Source organism: Hemiscyllium ocellatum, chromosome 16 (genome assembly GCF_020745735.1).
Source record: "Hemiscyllium ocellatum isolate sHemOce1 chromosome 16, sHemOce1.pat.X.cur, whole genome shotgun sequence".
In the NCBI taxonomy this organism is placed as follows: Eukaryota; Metazoa; Chordata; class Chondrichthyes; order Orectolobiformes; family Hemiscylliidae; genus Hemiscyllium; species Hemiscyllium ocellatum.
In genome coordinates, this window is record NC_083416.1 from 61,464,940 (window position 1) to 61,479,462 (window position 14,523).

At 37.8% G+C, this 14,523-nt stretch overlaps 1 protein-coding gene across 1 annotated transcript in view; it reads left to right on the forward strand.

Annotated features, from left to right (window-relative positions):
* The window catches only part of LOC132823447 (heat shock 70 kDa protein 4-like), a 72,520-nt gene that overhangs the window by 18,187 nt on the left and 39,810 nt on the right, over window positions 1–14,523 (forward strand). Inside the window, exons 3-7 of the mRNA XM_060837318.1 lie at window positions 5,856–5,996; window positions 9,236–9,358; window positions 9,457–9,556; window positions 12,014–12,147; window positions 12,450–12,694. Of these exons, the coding sequence (XP_060693301.1) occupies window positions 5,856–5,996; window positions 9,236–9,358; window positions 9,457–9,556; window positions 12,014–12,147; window positions 12,450–12,694 (743 nt within the window). The remainder of the gene's footprint in view (window positions 1–5,855; window positions 5,997–9,235; window positions 9,359–9,456; window positions 9,557–12,013; window positions 12,148–12,449; window positions 12,695–14,523) is intronic.

Here is a 14,523-nt window from a genome sequence, read left to right on the forward strand (position 1 = left end):
TTTGACAATATTTAAGATTATTAACCCCTTACCCGGCAAAGCCAAGTTAACTTGTCCTCACCCAATGTGTCTTTTTCAGAGTGCGACGAGTAAACTCGTCCAAAACACACAATTTCAAAAACAGCCACAGACGAGTTTATACGTCAATTCTTGGCATTTCTGGGCCCTTCTCAGCTAGAAACGAGTATACTCGGTGACTCATACGTCTGGTAGCTGTATCTCTTCTGCCTCAGGCGTTGCAAGAAGCGTCAACGCACCGCTTTTGGGCACACACTGTCATTCGGCTTTTTTCTTTTTTTTTACAAATTACACCCAGATGTCGAGCTCAGAAGATGACAATGAGTATGAGCCTTCTATTAGAAGCTTGGATAGATGAGATGAGTGTGCAAGCATTAAAAATACTATAAAATAAAGCAATCCAAAAATTCGTCTGAAAATGAAACATTTTCTCCAAAAATAGTTGCCAGGGAAGACGTTAAAAAATAAGAACAGGCATAGGCCATTGGGTCTATTGAACCAGATCTCCCTCAATAATATCACAATTGATCTAATCATGGCCTCCATTCCCTTATGGATAGAATGCCTATCTTGTTCAGCCTTAAATATATTCAATGACTAGACCTCCAACTAGGACTGCAATGAAACAAAATTCCTAAAAATAATAACCCTATTGAAAGAAGGATTTGTTCTTCTTTTCAAACTTAACTGGGAGGTCAATTTTTTTTTAAATCTATGCCCTCGTTTTAGAACCTCCCCTGAAAGGAAATGTCCCCTTGAAAATATCCCCTTTGCACCTGCTCTGTCATGCACCCTTAAAATCTTTTCATTTTTGAGTAAGATCACCTATCCTTAATGTGCTCTATACTTGTGGAAAGACCTCCCTCTTTTTATATTCCATTCTCCTTACATTAGGTGGTAACATTCCATTGGCCTTCCACTTGATTGATGTACCTGTGTGCTAACTTTGATTCATGGACGAGGGCAGCCAGCTCTCTCTCGGCTGCACAAATGGTGTTAACTTTTTCAGGCTTCCGATCTGAAATTTTGGAAAATAATTTGTTCCGTCTATACATATGACACGCACTTTCTTTGATACCCTGTGAGGTAGACCATTAAATCTAGAGGACTTGGTTAGCCCTTGTTTCTTTAGTTTTCTCCAGTGCTTTTTCTCTGATCTTGATTATTTTCACGTTCTTCCTTTTGCTTGCTGATTTCCTACTATTACTTGGGATGCTTTGCATCTTCTGAAGACAAATATAAAATACCTATTAGTTTGTCATTTGTTTTCCATTAATTCTTCAGTCTCTCTCTAATAAATCTAATCTTTGTTACTCTCTCCATTTTTTATTAAAGTTATAGAATCTATATTTACTGTTAGTATTTAGTTGTTTTTTGCTAGCACATAAACTCCTAACTTATAATTTAGACATACTTCGGTCTTCTGGACCGCCGCAAATTTCTTGCAGTTTTTTCCCTTTTCAATTCGATCCCATCTTCTACTTTTATTAGTTAAGTGGATGGTGTGTTTCTTGTTCTCACACTGAATGTGGAATTCTGTCATATGTCGAATTTTGCCTTCAGGATCTTTTACTATAAGGCTGTCAATTAATTGCCTCAGTATACATTACCAGATCTTAAATACTTTGTGGCTGGTTCCAGAAGGTATTGTTCCAAGAAACTGTCCTGAATGAGTTCCTTGTACTCAGCCTCTAGTGTACCTTTGCCAATTTGATTCATTCAATCTTTTATGAAGATTCAAATCTCATATTACCAATGCAGCACCTTTCATGCAAGCCATCGAGATCTGCAAAATATCCCGGTTGCTCTCAATGGAGTAGAAGACTTTGGCCTTGCCTAAATTCAGAAGAGTCAATATGCAAAGATCATCTACATCTAACTTCAAATTTTCTCTTTGCGAATTCTAACGTAACTAATCAAGTCCCAAACTATTAGTCAATAAATATCCATCTTTGTGTGTTCCAAATTGATAATTAATTGTCAAACATTTTAAATGCAGATTCTTTTTAAAATAAGACTTTTATTAAATTGCATTTTGTTAATTGAATTAGTTTTATTGTTGTTACTTTTGACTTTTGAAAGGGAGGAAGTCAAAGCTCATTCACAAAATTGCTCTAACTAGTGATAAATTAGGCAAACTTTGAGCCTGATTCCACCATTTTTATCAAAACCTGCTTAAAATACAGAATTACTATTTGTGCAAGATTCCATGATAACCATGTATTTATGAAAATGCATTTAACTTAAAGCTATAAGTGTATTCTTTATGCTGGTGAGTCGTATGGAGGAAGAAATTTGTGGTATGCTGCATCGGGGATTGGAATTTATAATTGGAGATAAATTAGTCAAAGAATCCCACTTTTGTAGCTATCTACCTCCATGTCTTTGTGTTGATAGACACTGGCTTTTAGCACTGTTGGTGCCTTGAAGTTGAATCTACAGTTATTTCTTCTGGATATTTTATCCTTTAAGTATATTACATTTTTATCTTGCAATGTCCACATTCCATTTTATTCTATTGTCCATTCCCAATTGCTCTGGAGAATATGGCGTGAGCTGCCTCCTTGAACTGGTGAAGGGACACCTCCAGTGCTGTTAGGAGGTTCAAGATTTTGATCCTGGTGAAGAAATAACATTATAGTTCAAAATCAGGGTGGTGTGTACCTTGCAGTAGACATTTCAGGTGTTGCCTGAAATTCTGTACCTGCTACCCTTGTCCTATGTGGTAGAGGTTGAGAGTTTGGAAGATACTGCTGCTGCTGTGTATCAGTATTGAAAGTGGTGGAATTCATGCTATTCAAGTAGACTGTTTTGTCCTGGATAATGCTAAACTTTGTATCTTTGCTGCATGGATCCAGATAGGTAGAATATTCCATTGCAGTCTTGACATGTGCCTTGTAGGTGGAGTACAGACACTGGGGAGAAACAAAGCTGCAGAATTTCTAGTCTCTATTCTGCTATTAGAACCAAAGAGAAGTTACAGCACAAAAGTCATTTAGTCCATCGTGTCTTTGTCTCCCAAATGAACTGCCACCGGCTCTAATCCCACTTATTGGACCTGGTCTGTAGCTTCACTGGTTACAGTAGAGGTGCACAACCTTCAAACTGCTGAGTGAATTTCAAATACTTGCAACCACCTAGGTTTTCTTTTTTTGAAAAAAAGCTTTCCTCATGTTCCTCTAATCCCTCTCCCTTAAATTTTTGGCCCCTGGTAATTGACCCGCCCACTAGGGAAAACAGGTCATCCCTGTCCAAACTATCCATACCCCTCGTTATTTTGTACACGTGAATCACCCCTCAGCCTCTCCTCACTAATCTGTCTTCAGCTGCAATTTTCAAGTCCCAATAACACAGCTAAATCTCCACAATACCGTGGAATTCCTTGTCATAGAGCGCAGTGGATGGAATTCATTGCCACGGAGAGCAGTGGAGGCTGGGACGTTAAATGTCTTCAGGGCAGAGATTGATTAATTCCGTGCGAGATTAAGAATTTAGGGCTACGGGGAGAGTGGCGGTAAGTGGAGTTGAAATGCCCATCAGCCGTGATTGAATGGCAGAGTGGACTCGATGGGCCGAATGGCCTTATTTTCACTCCTCTATCTTATGGACTTATCTCTAGAGCAATTATATTCGTACAATGTGACCAAAAGTGTGTACACAAATTCAGCTATGGCTTAAATAATGTATTATATATTTCCAGCAGTACACCCCTGTATTTGTACTCAGTACCTTACCAAATGAGAAAAGCATCACATATGCCTCCTTTGCGACATTACCTAACCATTTTGTTACTGCCAAGGGCCTGTGGCCATCCACTCAAACGTGTCTCGTTCTTTCGAGATTTCAAGATCTTGTTTATTGTGTTTCCTTGCTTTGTTTGCCTTTCCCAAATGCATTATCTCCTATATGAATTGAATTCCATTTACTGTTTTTTCCAGCCATCCTATTCAACCGAGCTATTGATATCATCTGTGGTCAGTAGCCACTTTTGTCACTCGCAACTGTCTGGCAAATCTCTGCACATTTCTCAATCATGCCTCTGGCATTTAAGTCCGAATTATTGTTATGCAGCAAACCACATATACAACACGCAACACAGTGGATTTGCAAAAATATGTATTGACCATTACTGTTTATCTTCTATCACTGAGCCAATTTTAGATCCAAATTATCATATTCTGTGCCTTCTAAGAGCTTTACTTTACTGACCAGTCTTCCAGTTAGGATCTTGTCAAATGCTTTACTACAATCCTTGTTAACAACATCCGTTACACTATCCTCAATTCTCCCTGCTACTTCCTCAAAAAAACTAAACTATTAAGACTGACTTTCCCTAAACAAAACAGTTCTGATAAGGTATCCATAATTCATTTGTGACTTTCTAAGTAACAGGTAATCCTTTTTCTGGATGCAAGGTTCAATACCTACAGTATTTATATGGCTGGTCCATTTGTGTTTTGGACAGTTTCAGGATGTTGATGGCACTGAAGAGGTGTATGTTTCTTGTCATTTATAAGCACAAACGTGGATGGTGTCCGAGTATTGCATCTGGAAACTGCTTCAGGATTGAACTGCACTCAAATAGGACTGATCATCAATGAACATCTCCACTTCTGACCTTTGTTTGAGGGATGATCATTAATGAAGCAGCTGAAGATAATTTAGGACATTCCCCTTCGGAACCCCTGCAGAGACATCCTGGAGCTGAGATAGCTGAAATCTTGTTTTTAAAAACAACAACCTGCTTCTTTTGAGATATGACGTCAACTAGTGGAGAATTTTCCCTCCTGATTCCCATTAATTTGAGTTCTGGGAAGTCTCCTTGGTGCTTTAGTTGGTTGAGTGCTTTCTTCATATCAAGGAAAGACTCTTGCTCTCATTTTGCTTTTGGAATCCTGTTCTTTGGTCCATGTTTGAACCAAGGCTGCAGTGAGGTCAGGAGCTGCATGATCCTGGTAGAACCCAAACTGAGCCTCATTGAGCGAATTATTGCTGATGCACATGCATTGATTGCATTGCTGATGAAGTGTATGTTGATTGGACAGTAATCAGAAAGCCATTTCAACACACCTTGTTCAACATCTCTATCTCGGGCCATGGTAATGCTCCAGAAAAGTTTCGTGCAATCTGGAAAAATAGCACCTAATTTTCCACTTTGGAACTATACAGCCTTTTGGACTCCATACAGAGTTCAACAATTGAAGGACTTGAGACATTTTCTCTGATGTCTTACCCCAACTCTGAGCACCAGACCTTGTTATCACATGATGTGCTATTACAAGCAACCCATCATTAACCATTAGAAGTCCTAATAGCAGTTATTCCTTCTAGGCAGACAGTTATCCCCTCCTTTATGTCCAACGGTTCCTTTCTCTTTAGGCTCCATCTCCATTTAATGTTCACTTTTTCTCATTTTCAGCCAACCACCCTAAAAAAAATCTAATGTGTTTTTAAAAAAGCATTTTCCTAGCTACCATCTAGTCTGAAGGGTCACTGGACCTGAAACGTTAACTCTGCATAGCTGCTGCAAGACATGCTGAATTTTTCTAGTAAATTCTGTTTTTGTTGGTGTTAACCTACTTTGTGTGTGCGTAGGCATGCCTGCTGAATCTTGCACTTTGTTGGATAAATGTTGGTGTTTTAACTGTGCGATAAGTCAACTAGGATCAGAAAGGTGATGTTTTACTCAATATTTAATATAATTTATGGTTTAATTAGACTGTATGTAAATAAAGTTGCATCTTGGTTTTTGAATTATAAAGTTACTGCAAATTAATTTGAGAACTTTTAAAAATAGAAATGAACTGCAAATTAAATTTAAATTTCTCTCTCTGTAGATAGTGTCCAATGTGAAAAATACTTTACAAGGATTTAAAAGGCTCCACGGCAGAGCTTTCTCAGATCCATTTGTAAGAGCTGAGCAATCCAAGCTTGGATATGAACTCGTCCAGATGCCGAGTGGTACCACAGGTGTTAAGGTTTGTACTATAAAGTTCAGTTAGATTTGCCATTAGGATGGAAATAAAGTTGGTGTCCAGATTCTTTCGAGTCTGTCAATTTTGACCAATATGGGATAGGCATGACCATGCCCAAAATAGAATATTAGCAAGCTCTTTTAAATTACTTGGTTACCTAGTCTATTTAGGTCGGATCTTTTCTATTCTTCAAAAAAGAAGTTAAATACCTGCAATAAGATTAGCTAAGAGACATCTGTCCATGGTTTAATACAATATCATTGTTTTTCCAGTGAAAGTGAAGCACAAATGCTTAAGAACAGTTTGTAAAAGATTATTCAAAATGTCTCCTACATATGAACGCAGTGCGTTGAACACATTAGAAAGCATTCACTCGGCCATTGCTAAATGCCTCAATTTAATTGTGCACTTTTATCCAGTAATATCTCTCATGCAATGAGGTGTGAAATTATTTTAATTTGCTGCCCATCCCTACATAACCTGAACGAAGTGGCTTGTTAGGCCATTTCAAACAGTAATTGAGAGTCAGCCACGTTGTTTTAAGTCTGGAGTCACATGTAGATCAGACCAGGTAAGATCAGATTTCTTTTTGTTATTTTGCAATGGCACTTCATAGCCACTAATGTATAAAACAACATTTAGGTGCTAGCATTCTCCTGTCAACTACAAACAACAAACTTTCTGTCAGGATATTGTTAGTCAAGGACAGTATTGCGGTGGCAGACATGACATTTGATGAGGACTTGTCCACAGAGGTAGTATGGGCTGAGGTTAGAAACCGGAAAGGAACGGTCACCCTATTGGGAGTTCTCTTTCGACCTCCAAACAGTCCCAGAGATAGAGGAAAGGTAGCAAAGATTATTCTGGATAGGAGCAAGAGTGACAGGGTAATTGTTATGGGTGACATTAACTTTCCAAATGTTGACTGGACATACTGTATTCAAGTACTTTAAATGGGTCAGTTTTTGTCCAATGTGTACAGGATGGTTTCCTGACATTGTATATAGACAAGCCACATTGCATTTGGTACTGGGTAATGAAGCTGACCAGGTGTTAGATTTGGAGATAGGTGAGCACTTTGGTATAGTGACCACAATTTGGATATGTTTACTTTAGTGATGGAAAGGGGTAGGTATAAACTGCAGGGCAAAAGTTATTGCTGGAGGAAAGGCAATTATGATGTGATTAGGCAAGATTTCGGATGCATTGGATGGGGAAGGAAACTGCAGGGGTTGAACGCAATTGAATGTGAAGTTTATTTAAGGAACAGCTACTGCGTGTCCTTGTTAAGTATATATCTATCAGGCAGGGAGGAAGAGGTCAAATCAGGGAGCCGTGGTTTAGGAAGGAAGTTGAATCTGTTGTCAAGAGGAAGAAGGCTTATGTTAGGATGAGACATGAAGGCTCAGTTAGGACACTTGAGAGTTACAAGCTAGCCAGGTAAGACCTAAGTGAACTAAGAGGAGCCAGAAAGGGGCATGAGAAGTTGTTGGCAGATAGAATAAAGGAAAACCCTAAATAAAAGTATGACTGGCGTAAGGTTAGGGACAATCAAGCAAAGTAGTGGGAAGTTGTGCGTGGAGTTCAAGGAGGTAGAAGAAGCGCTAAATGAATATTTTTCATCTGTAGTCACACTGGAAAATGACTTGCTGAGGAGAATACTGAGACACAGGGTACTAGACTAGATGGAATTGAGGTTCACAAGGAGGAGGTGTTAGCAATCCTGGAATGTGGAAAAATAAGTTCAGCGGGCTGGATGGATCCTAGGATTCTCTGGGAAGCTGAGGAGGAGATTGCAGGCTTTGATCTTTGTTGTCATTGTCTATTGGAATAGTGACTAGAGGAAAGCAAATGTCTCCTTGTTCAAGAAGGGGAGTAAAGGCAACCCTGGTAATTAAAGACCAATGAGCCTTCCTTCAGTTGTAAAATGTTGGAAAAGATTACAAGAAATAGGATTCACAATTATCTAGAGAGGAGTAAGTTGATTAGTGATAGTCAGCATGTTTTTGTGAAGGATAGTCTCTCTCAAACGTTATTGAGTTCTTTGAGAAGGTGACCAAACAGGTGGATGAGGATAGAGCGGTTGATGTGGTGTGTACAGATTTTAAGGTGATTGCACAAAATAGGGAGGCATGGGATAGAGTAATTTAGCAGTTTGGATCAGAAATTGGCTAGCTGAAAGAAGAGAGGATGGTGGTTGGGAAATGTTCATCCTGGAGTTCAGTTATTAGTGGTGTTCCACAAGGATCTGTTTTGGGGCCACTGCTGTTTCAGTTTTATAAATAACCTGGATGAGGGCACAGTAGGATAGTTTAGTAAATTTGCGGATGACACTAAGGTAGGTACAGTTGTGAATGTTGCAAGTTACAGAAAGACGTAAGCTGCAGAACTGGGCTGAGAAGTGGCAAATTAAGTTTAATGTGGGAAAGTGTGAAGTGATTCACTTTAAAAGGAGCAACAGGAATGCAGAATACTGGGCTGATGGTAAGATTCTTAATAGTGTAAATGAGCAGAGAGATTTCTGTGTCTACGTACATAGACCCCTGAAAGTCGCTACCCAGGTTGATAGGGTTGTTAAGAAGGCATACTCTGTTAGCTTTTATTGGTAGAGGGATTAAGGTTTGGAGCCATGAGGTCATGCTGCAGCTATACAAAACTCTGTGGTTGCACTTGGGGTATTGCTTACAGTTCCGGTCACCACGTGACAGGAAGGATGTGGAAGCTTTAGAAAGGTGCAGAGGAGATTTACCAGGATGTTGTCTGGTATGGAGGGAAGGTCTTTGACGGAAAGGGTGAGCGAGCTTGAGGCTGTTCTCGTTAGAGAAGGTTGAGAGGTGACTGTATTCAGACACATCAGCTGATCAAAGTTAGATAGGTTGGACAGTGAGTTTTTTTCCTCAGATGATGGCTAGCATGTGGGGAGTTGGCTTTAACTTGAGGGGTGATAGGTATAGGACAGATGTCAGAGGTAGTTTCTTTGCTCTGTAGTATGGGCATGGAATGCACTGTCTGCAGCAGTAGTAGACTTGCTAATTTTAAGGGCATTTAAGTGGTCATTGGATAAACACAAAGATGAAAATGGAATAGTATAGGATAGATAGACTTCAGATTGGTTCCACAGGTTGGTGCAACATAGAGGGCTGGAGGGCCTGTACTGTTCTATGTTCTATATTGTTAAAACAACTCAAATTAGCAAAATTATTTTTTTTTCTCAAATCTGGCTTGTGTTTTTATTTTAAAAGGTTTCATACATGGATGAGGAAAGATGTTTCAGTGTGGAGCAAGTGACAGGAATGTTACTGACAAAACTGAAGGAAACAGCTGAAACTGCACTGAAGAAACCAGTCTTGGATTGTGTGATATCAGTAAGTCATAAAGTTATTAATTGTACAATATCGAATGTTTTGTTTTGGAAGTTGTCTGCAGAAAGATACTTTTTTCATCTTCTGTATCCCGTTTATAGGTTCCATGTTTCTACACAGATGCTGAGAGAAGGTCTGTAATGGATTCTGCACAGATTGCAGGGCTCAACTGTTTACGGCTAATTAATGAAACCACTTCAGGTAATAGTTAAATGGTTTTTTTTTAATGACCAGTATTCTTCTTGGAGAGTGAATTAGATTAATCACATTGTAGCTGCTGATTTTCACAAAAACTAATATTGATGCAGTTTGAAGACATGTATAAATCAGATTGTTTTATTGGTGAGGATGGGATTTGAACCATTGGCCTGCACCATGTATTGAATGACTACCCTATTGCGATCTGTGCTAGTAATAACATGCTAGTGATTCACACAGTATTAATCTAGTGTGAGATATTGTTATAGGCTATCTTCATTAATCTTAGCTATATTCATTAGTACTGGGTTCCCATTCATTCATTCATAACCCTTTACTGACCATTATTTACTATAAGTTGGTTTCTTTCATTCATTCATAAAATTGCGATTCTGCAGTTCCCAAATTTTAAAAACAACCCTTTCAAACCTATTACTGCATTTCCACAACTTATCAACCCTTGGTACAAGCAGTGTTTACCTCTGAATAAGTGCAGCATACAGAACAATACTGTCTCCAAATCTCCACGAATCAGCCCTTGCCAACCATCTCCTGGACCTGCATAGATTAAGTACCTGTTAAATACCTTTTAACTGGGCCACTACTCCTTTTTAAGAAACCAACTGCCATGAAATTGCATGCCTGAAAGAAACTCATTTCAGCAAATAGTAAATAAATCTCAACCCAGTTGCAGTAATCAGTTTAGTATCCTTTTAACCTTTTTATTACAATTTCTAACTTAGAGCAAATAGTCCTCATTTTTACTAACATTGTCTTATTTAAAAGACAAAAGAACAAACACTTCTTGATTATGCAAGCAAACTGAACAGACATTCTTAATCCCATTGGAAGTAACAGCCAACACTTAGCACTTGTTTTAATCCATTTCCATCTCCATCTCCCAGGACAGAAGCCCTTCAAACCTTTGTGTACTATAGATGAAAAATGTAACACCATATATTAATAGTAATTTTAATGTGTAAGGATTCTATTGCTGCCTCAAACTTGTGCTGTGGTTGCTGAATAAAATAAGCTATTTTCATCACTGTGATTTCAGTTGTTAGTTGAACACTATTCTGCAGTCTAATTTTCGTGAATATTGCTTATGTCATTTTGAATAAATTTTATTAAGCAATTTAGCATGCTTCATGTAGAATTAATAGCTACTTTAAATGTTGCCATGAAGGTTAAGAATAATTTCAACGTAATAGCATTGAAACAAGCACAATCTTCGAGAAACTGGGGATGTCTGGCAGCACCTTTTGGGGAGAGAAACAGTTAATGTTTTAAATCTGGTATGATTCTTCATTCTGAAGTCATACCATTCAGTGTTAATTTTGTTTCTCCTGCCACATATTGCCAACCTGCTGAGTTTCTCCAGCATTCGGTTTGTTTTCTAGCATGCATACTATCTTGCTTGTGGTGGATTATTTAATGTTATTTTCTTTATAAAAAGGTGGTTGGTCAGGATACTAGAAGGCTGTCTGTTTCAGCAGTTGTGTTGAGTCTTTAATGTTTCATGTTTGAGTGATAAAACTGTTTAGTAAAGTTCTTTTCACTCAGCATAGCATTAGAAGGTTGGTTAAAATTGTGCGACCGAGATTGGAACTTGCATCCATGGCGCTACATAATGTCAGAAATAATGTATAATATTTATTATAGTTGAATCCAAATTATCAGTACTTTTGAATTAATTTTAAGTTCTTGCTTTGTTTTAGTAACAGTGAAGTGAATTGACACAGATGTCAGTGGGTTTTAAATGTGCCAATTTTCCATGAGTAATTCAACTTTTAAATAGTGAAAATAGTTTTTTTTAAAAACCCAACCTGCTTATTAATTACTTTAGTGTCCCAGGTTTGTTTCACTTAATTTTTGGAGCATGCCCACTCCAGAAAATAATGTATTCACCTTGGTGGGAATGATCAATTATGTTTCACCATGATCTTCAAACCAATGGAAGATCTAGTTGTGCTGAATACACTTTGCACTTTAAAATTGCTATGAATCAGTTGCCACAGCGGAAGGAATGTGGTTCGGCTGAAGTTCTAGGCTATGCTACCTTTTCTCTCAAGACTAAATTTGTCCTTAGTTGCAATCTGTGTCCATCAGTCTTTTGGTAGTGTACTGAACACTTATGAATATGATAGGAAACGGCAGTATATTTGTCAGCCATGAGGAAACCAGGTCCTTATACAGTTTCCATTCACAGCTGTTTTGTAATTTCATGATTGGGGTAGAAGTTTTTCCTTACAAGAGATATTCTGTCCAATGGTAATGTTGATCTGAATTGTCTTTACCAGCATTTTTCAATTCCATTAAGGAGAAATACGATCATTTCAAAAACAATGTTCTTTATTCAACTTCACTACATTCTGATTTTTTCTGTATATCTTCCATGTTCAAATTAAAATTACTTCTCTTTGGAATGTTGTGTAGTTACAGTTTTTGTTTTATATACAGTTGCACTCGCTTATGGGATATATAAACAAGATCTGCCGGCCCCAGAGGAGAAGCCGAGGAATGTTGTCTTTATTGATTTGGGACACTCCGCATATCAGGTTTCAGCCTGTGCATTCAATAAGGGAAAACTAAAGGTAAAACCTAGAAAATGTTTAATGCACGTCTGTCTTGTTTGATGTTTTGCCGAATCAGTATTGCATAATCTAATGCTTATCCTTGCTAATAAAGAAACTGCTTCACTTTGATTTTAATTCTGCTGCATACACTTTCCTTTATTTCTTAGCATAAGGTATGAAGTAAGTCTCTCTAAATCGACAGGTTGTGACTTTTAAATTATTGCTCTTTGTTAGAACAAATAAAGATACACATAAAATGTAACTTGATTTCTTGGTGCCATCTTTCTCTTTACCATTTCACAGTAAGTTTGTTGTTCTAGGTCCTCGCTACTGCTTTTGATCCCTATTTGGGTGGAAAGAACTTCGATGAGATTCTAGTCAACCATTTCTGTGAAGAATTCAGTAAAAAGTACAAACTAGATGTTAAGTCAAAGATTCGAGCCGTAATGCGGCTATTCCAGGAATGTGAAAAGCTGAAGAAACTTATGAGTGCAAATGCATCTGACATACCAATGAACATTGAGTGTTTCATGAATGACATTGATGTTTCTGGATCATTGAACAGGTACAAAATAAAACCATTTCAGAATCCTAGCCCCTTAGAAGTTATTTTTCTAAAAATACAGTATTGTACTTAGGATTGCTTGCAAGAGAAAAAACATAATAAGATACATCTAGACTTCACAAGTCATAGGTATACACCACAGAAACAACTCTTTGGTCCAACTTATCCATGCCTTCCGTGTATCCCAAATTGAATGATTCCCAGTTTCCTGTGTTTGGTCCATATACTTCTAAACCTTTCCCATTCATGTACCTGTTGAAATGTTGTAAATGACCCATTACTACTAACTCTGCTAGCTCAATCACTAAGCACACCACCCTCTGTGAAAGTTGCGCAATGATTTAATATTTTTCATTACCTCTAAGTACATTATCTCACTATATTTTTCTAAAAATTCTAGTTTGATAACACCCAAATGGAAAAATTAAAAATATTAATTGTCTTCAGCTATTTGCTTGATATGTACAGTATAGCCATTTTAAAGCTAGGAGTGATTGATGTTGAGCTTAAGGTACACATATGAAATAGACCAAAGGGCAGCATGGATTTTCTTTTGATTATATTTTAAGTATGTATGTAAAGTATGTTGTTTCCCTCAGTTTAATTTTGTTTTGGACATTTTCCATGTATTTTGTTTATCAGAGCCTAGGGAGAATATCTTTTCTCGCCTAGCCTAGGTCCATACCAAAGGCAAAACGCAACTATTTGGCCTAATGCTACCCTGCCTTGCACGTAATCCAAAGTGTTTTATCACTTTGAGAGCAGCAATATTCCTGGTATCTGTGACAGGGTGGTTATTATCGAATTAAAAACACTCTCTTCTTTTGAGATGTGAATTTAAAAAAAAGACTAAATAGTTTAAAGTTTGATTACTGCATACTGATTTTATCTTTGTCTCCTGACTTGCTTTCTCAATACTGTAGAAGTACATACAACTGATTCAAAAGTCATTTCAACGGTCACTTGTCACTGCTGTTGAGACTATTTGCCAGGTTTTAGAATAAAAGTGCTTCGGGGGCGGGGGGGGGGGGGAATAGATTTGACCAGATGCTAGAGATGGAATCAACCTGTCAAGCTTGAACTTTAGGATGTCCGTAAGTTTGTGAACAGGGGCTGTATGCACTGTGTTCGTGCATTCAGGAGATCCTGGCACACGAGTTTCAACATTGTCAGCTGTGCAAAGCTCAAAATAACAAGTGATTCAAAGCTTTGAACATCTGCCCCATTTTCCTTGCTGCCTAAAAGGTATCACTTCAAAATGTCATGTTTTCGACACAGTCTAATTGACGTCCTCATGTGAGTCTCTCTGGAGTACCAGAAGTCTTGGCTTGAAGTCTGAACCTTGTCTGCTGGAGACAAAACCTCCATTGAGTTTTAAGTGGAACCAGTGACCTATCATCATAAATTTAATGAAACAATGCCAGTGGAGTTATGATGCCATATAATGTATGGACTGACTATGTCTTCAGGGTTTTAGTAAGTGTTAAAAAGCTTAATGTGCAAAACAAATTTAAATTTGTGAAGTCAGATATATTTAAGGACGGTCCAAGCTTTCTACTAGTAAGTTGCTTATTTCATTTTGACAAAACAATGCTGTATTAATGTTTTATGGTATTCTTCAAGATGTTGGCATTATTAGAAATGTCAGCATGTGTTGCCCATCCTACATATTTTTGTGTGACGGTGAGCCTTTTTCAATTATAGTAGTCTACGTAATGAAACATTTGTAAAGGAAATTAAAATTTTAAGCATATTTTGCATTGAAGATAGGAACACCAATTTCTAAGAGAAAGTGAGGACTGCAGATGACAATTTCTGACCTGACCAAA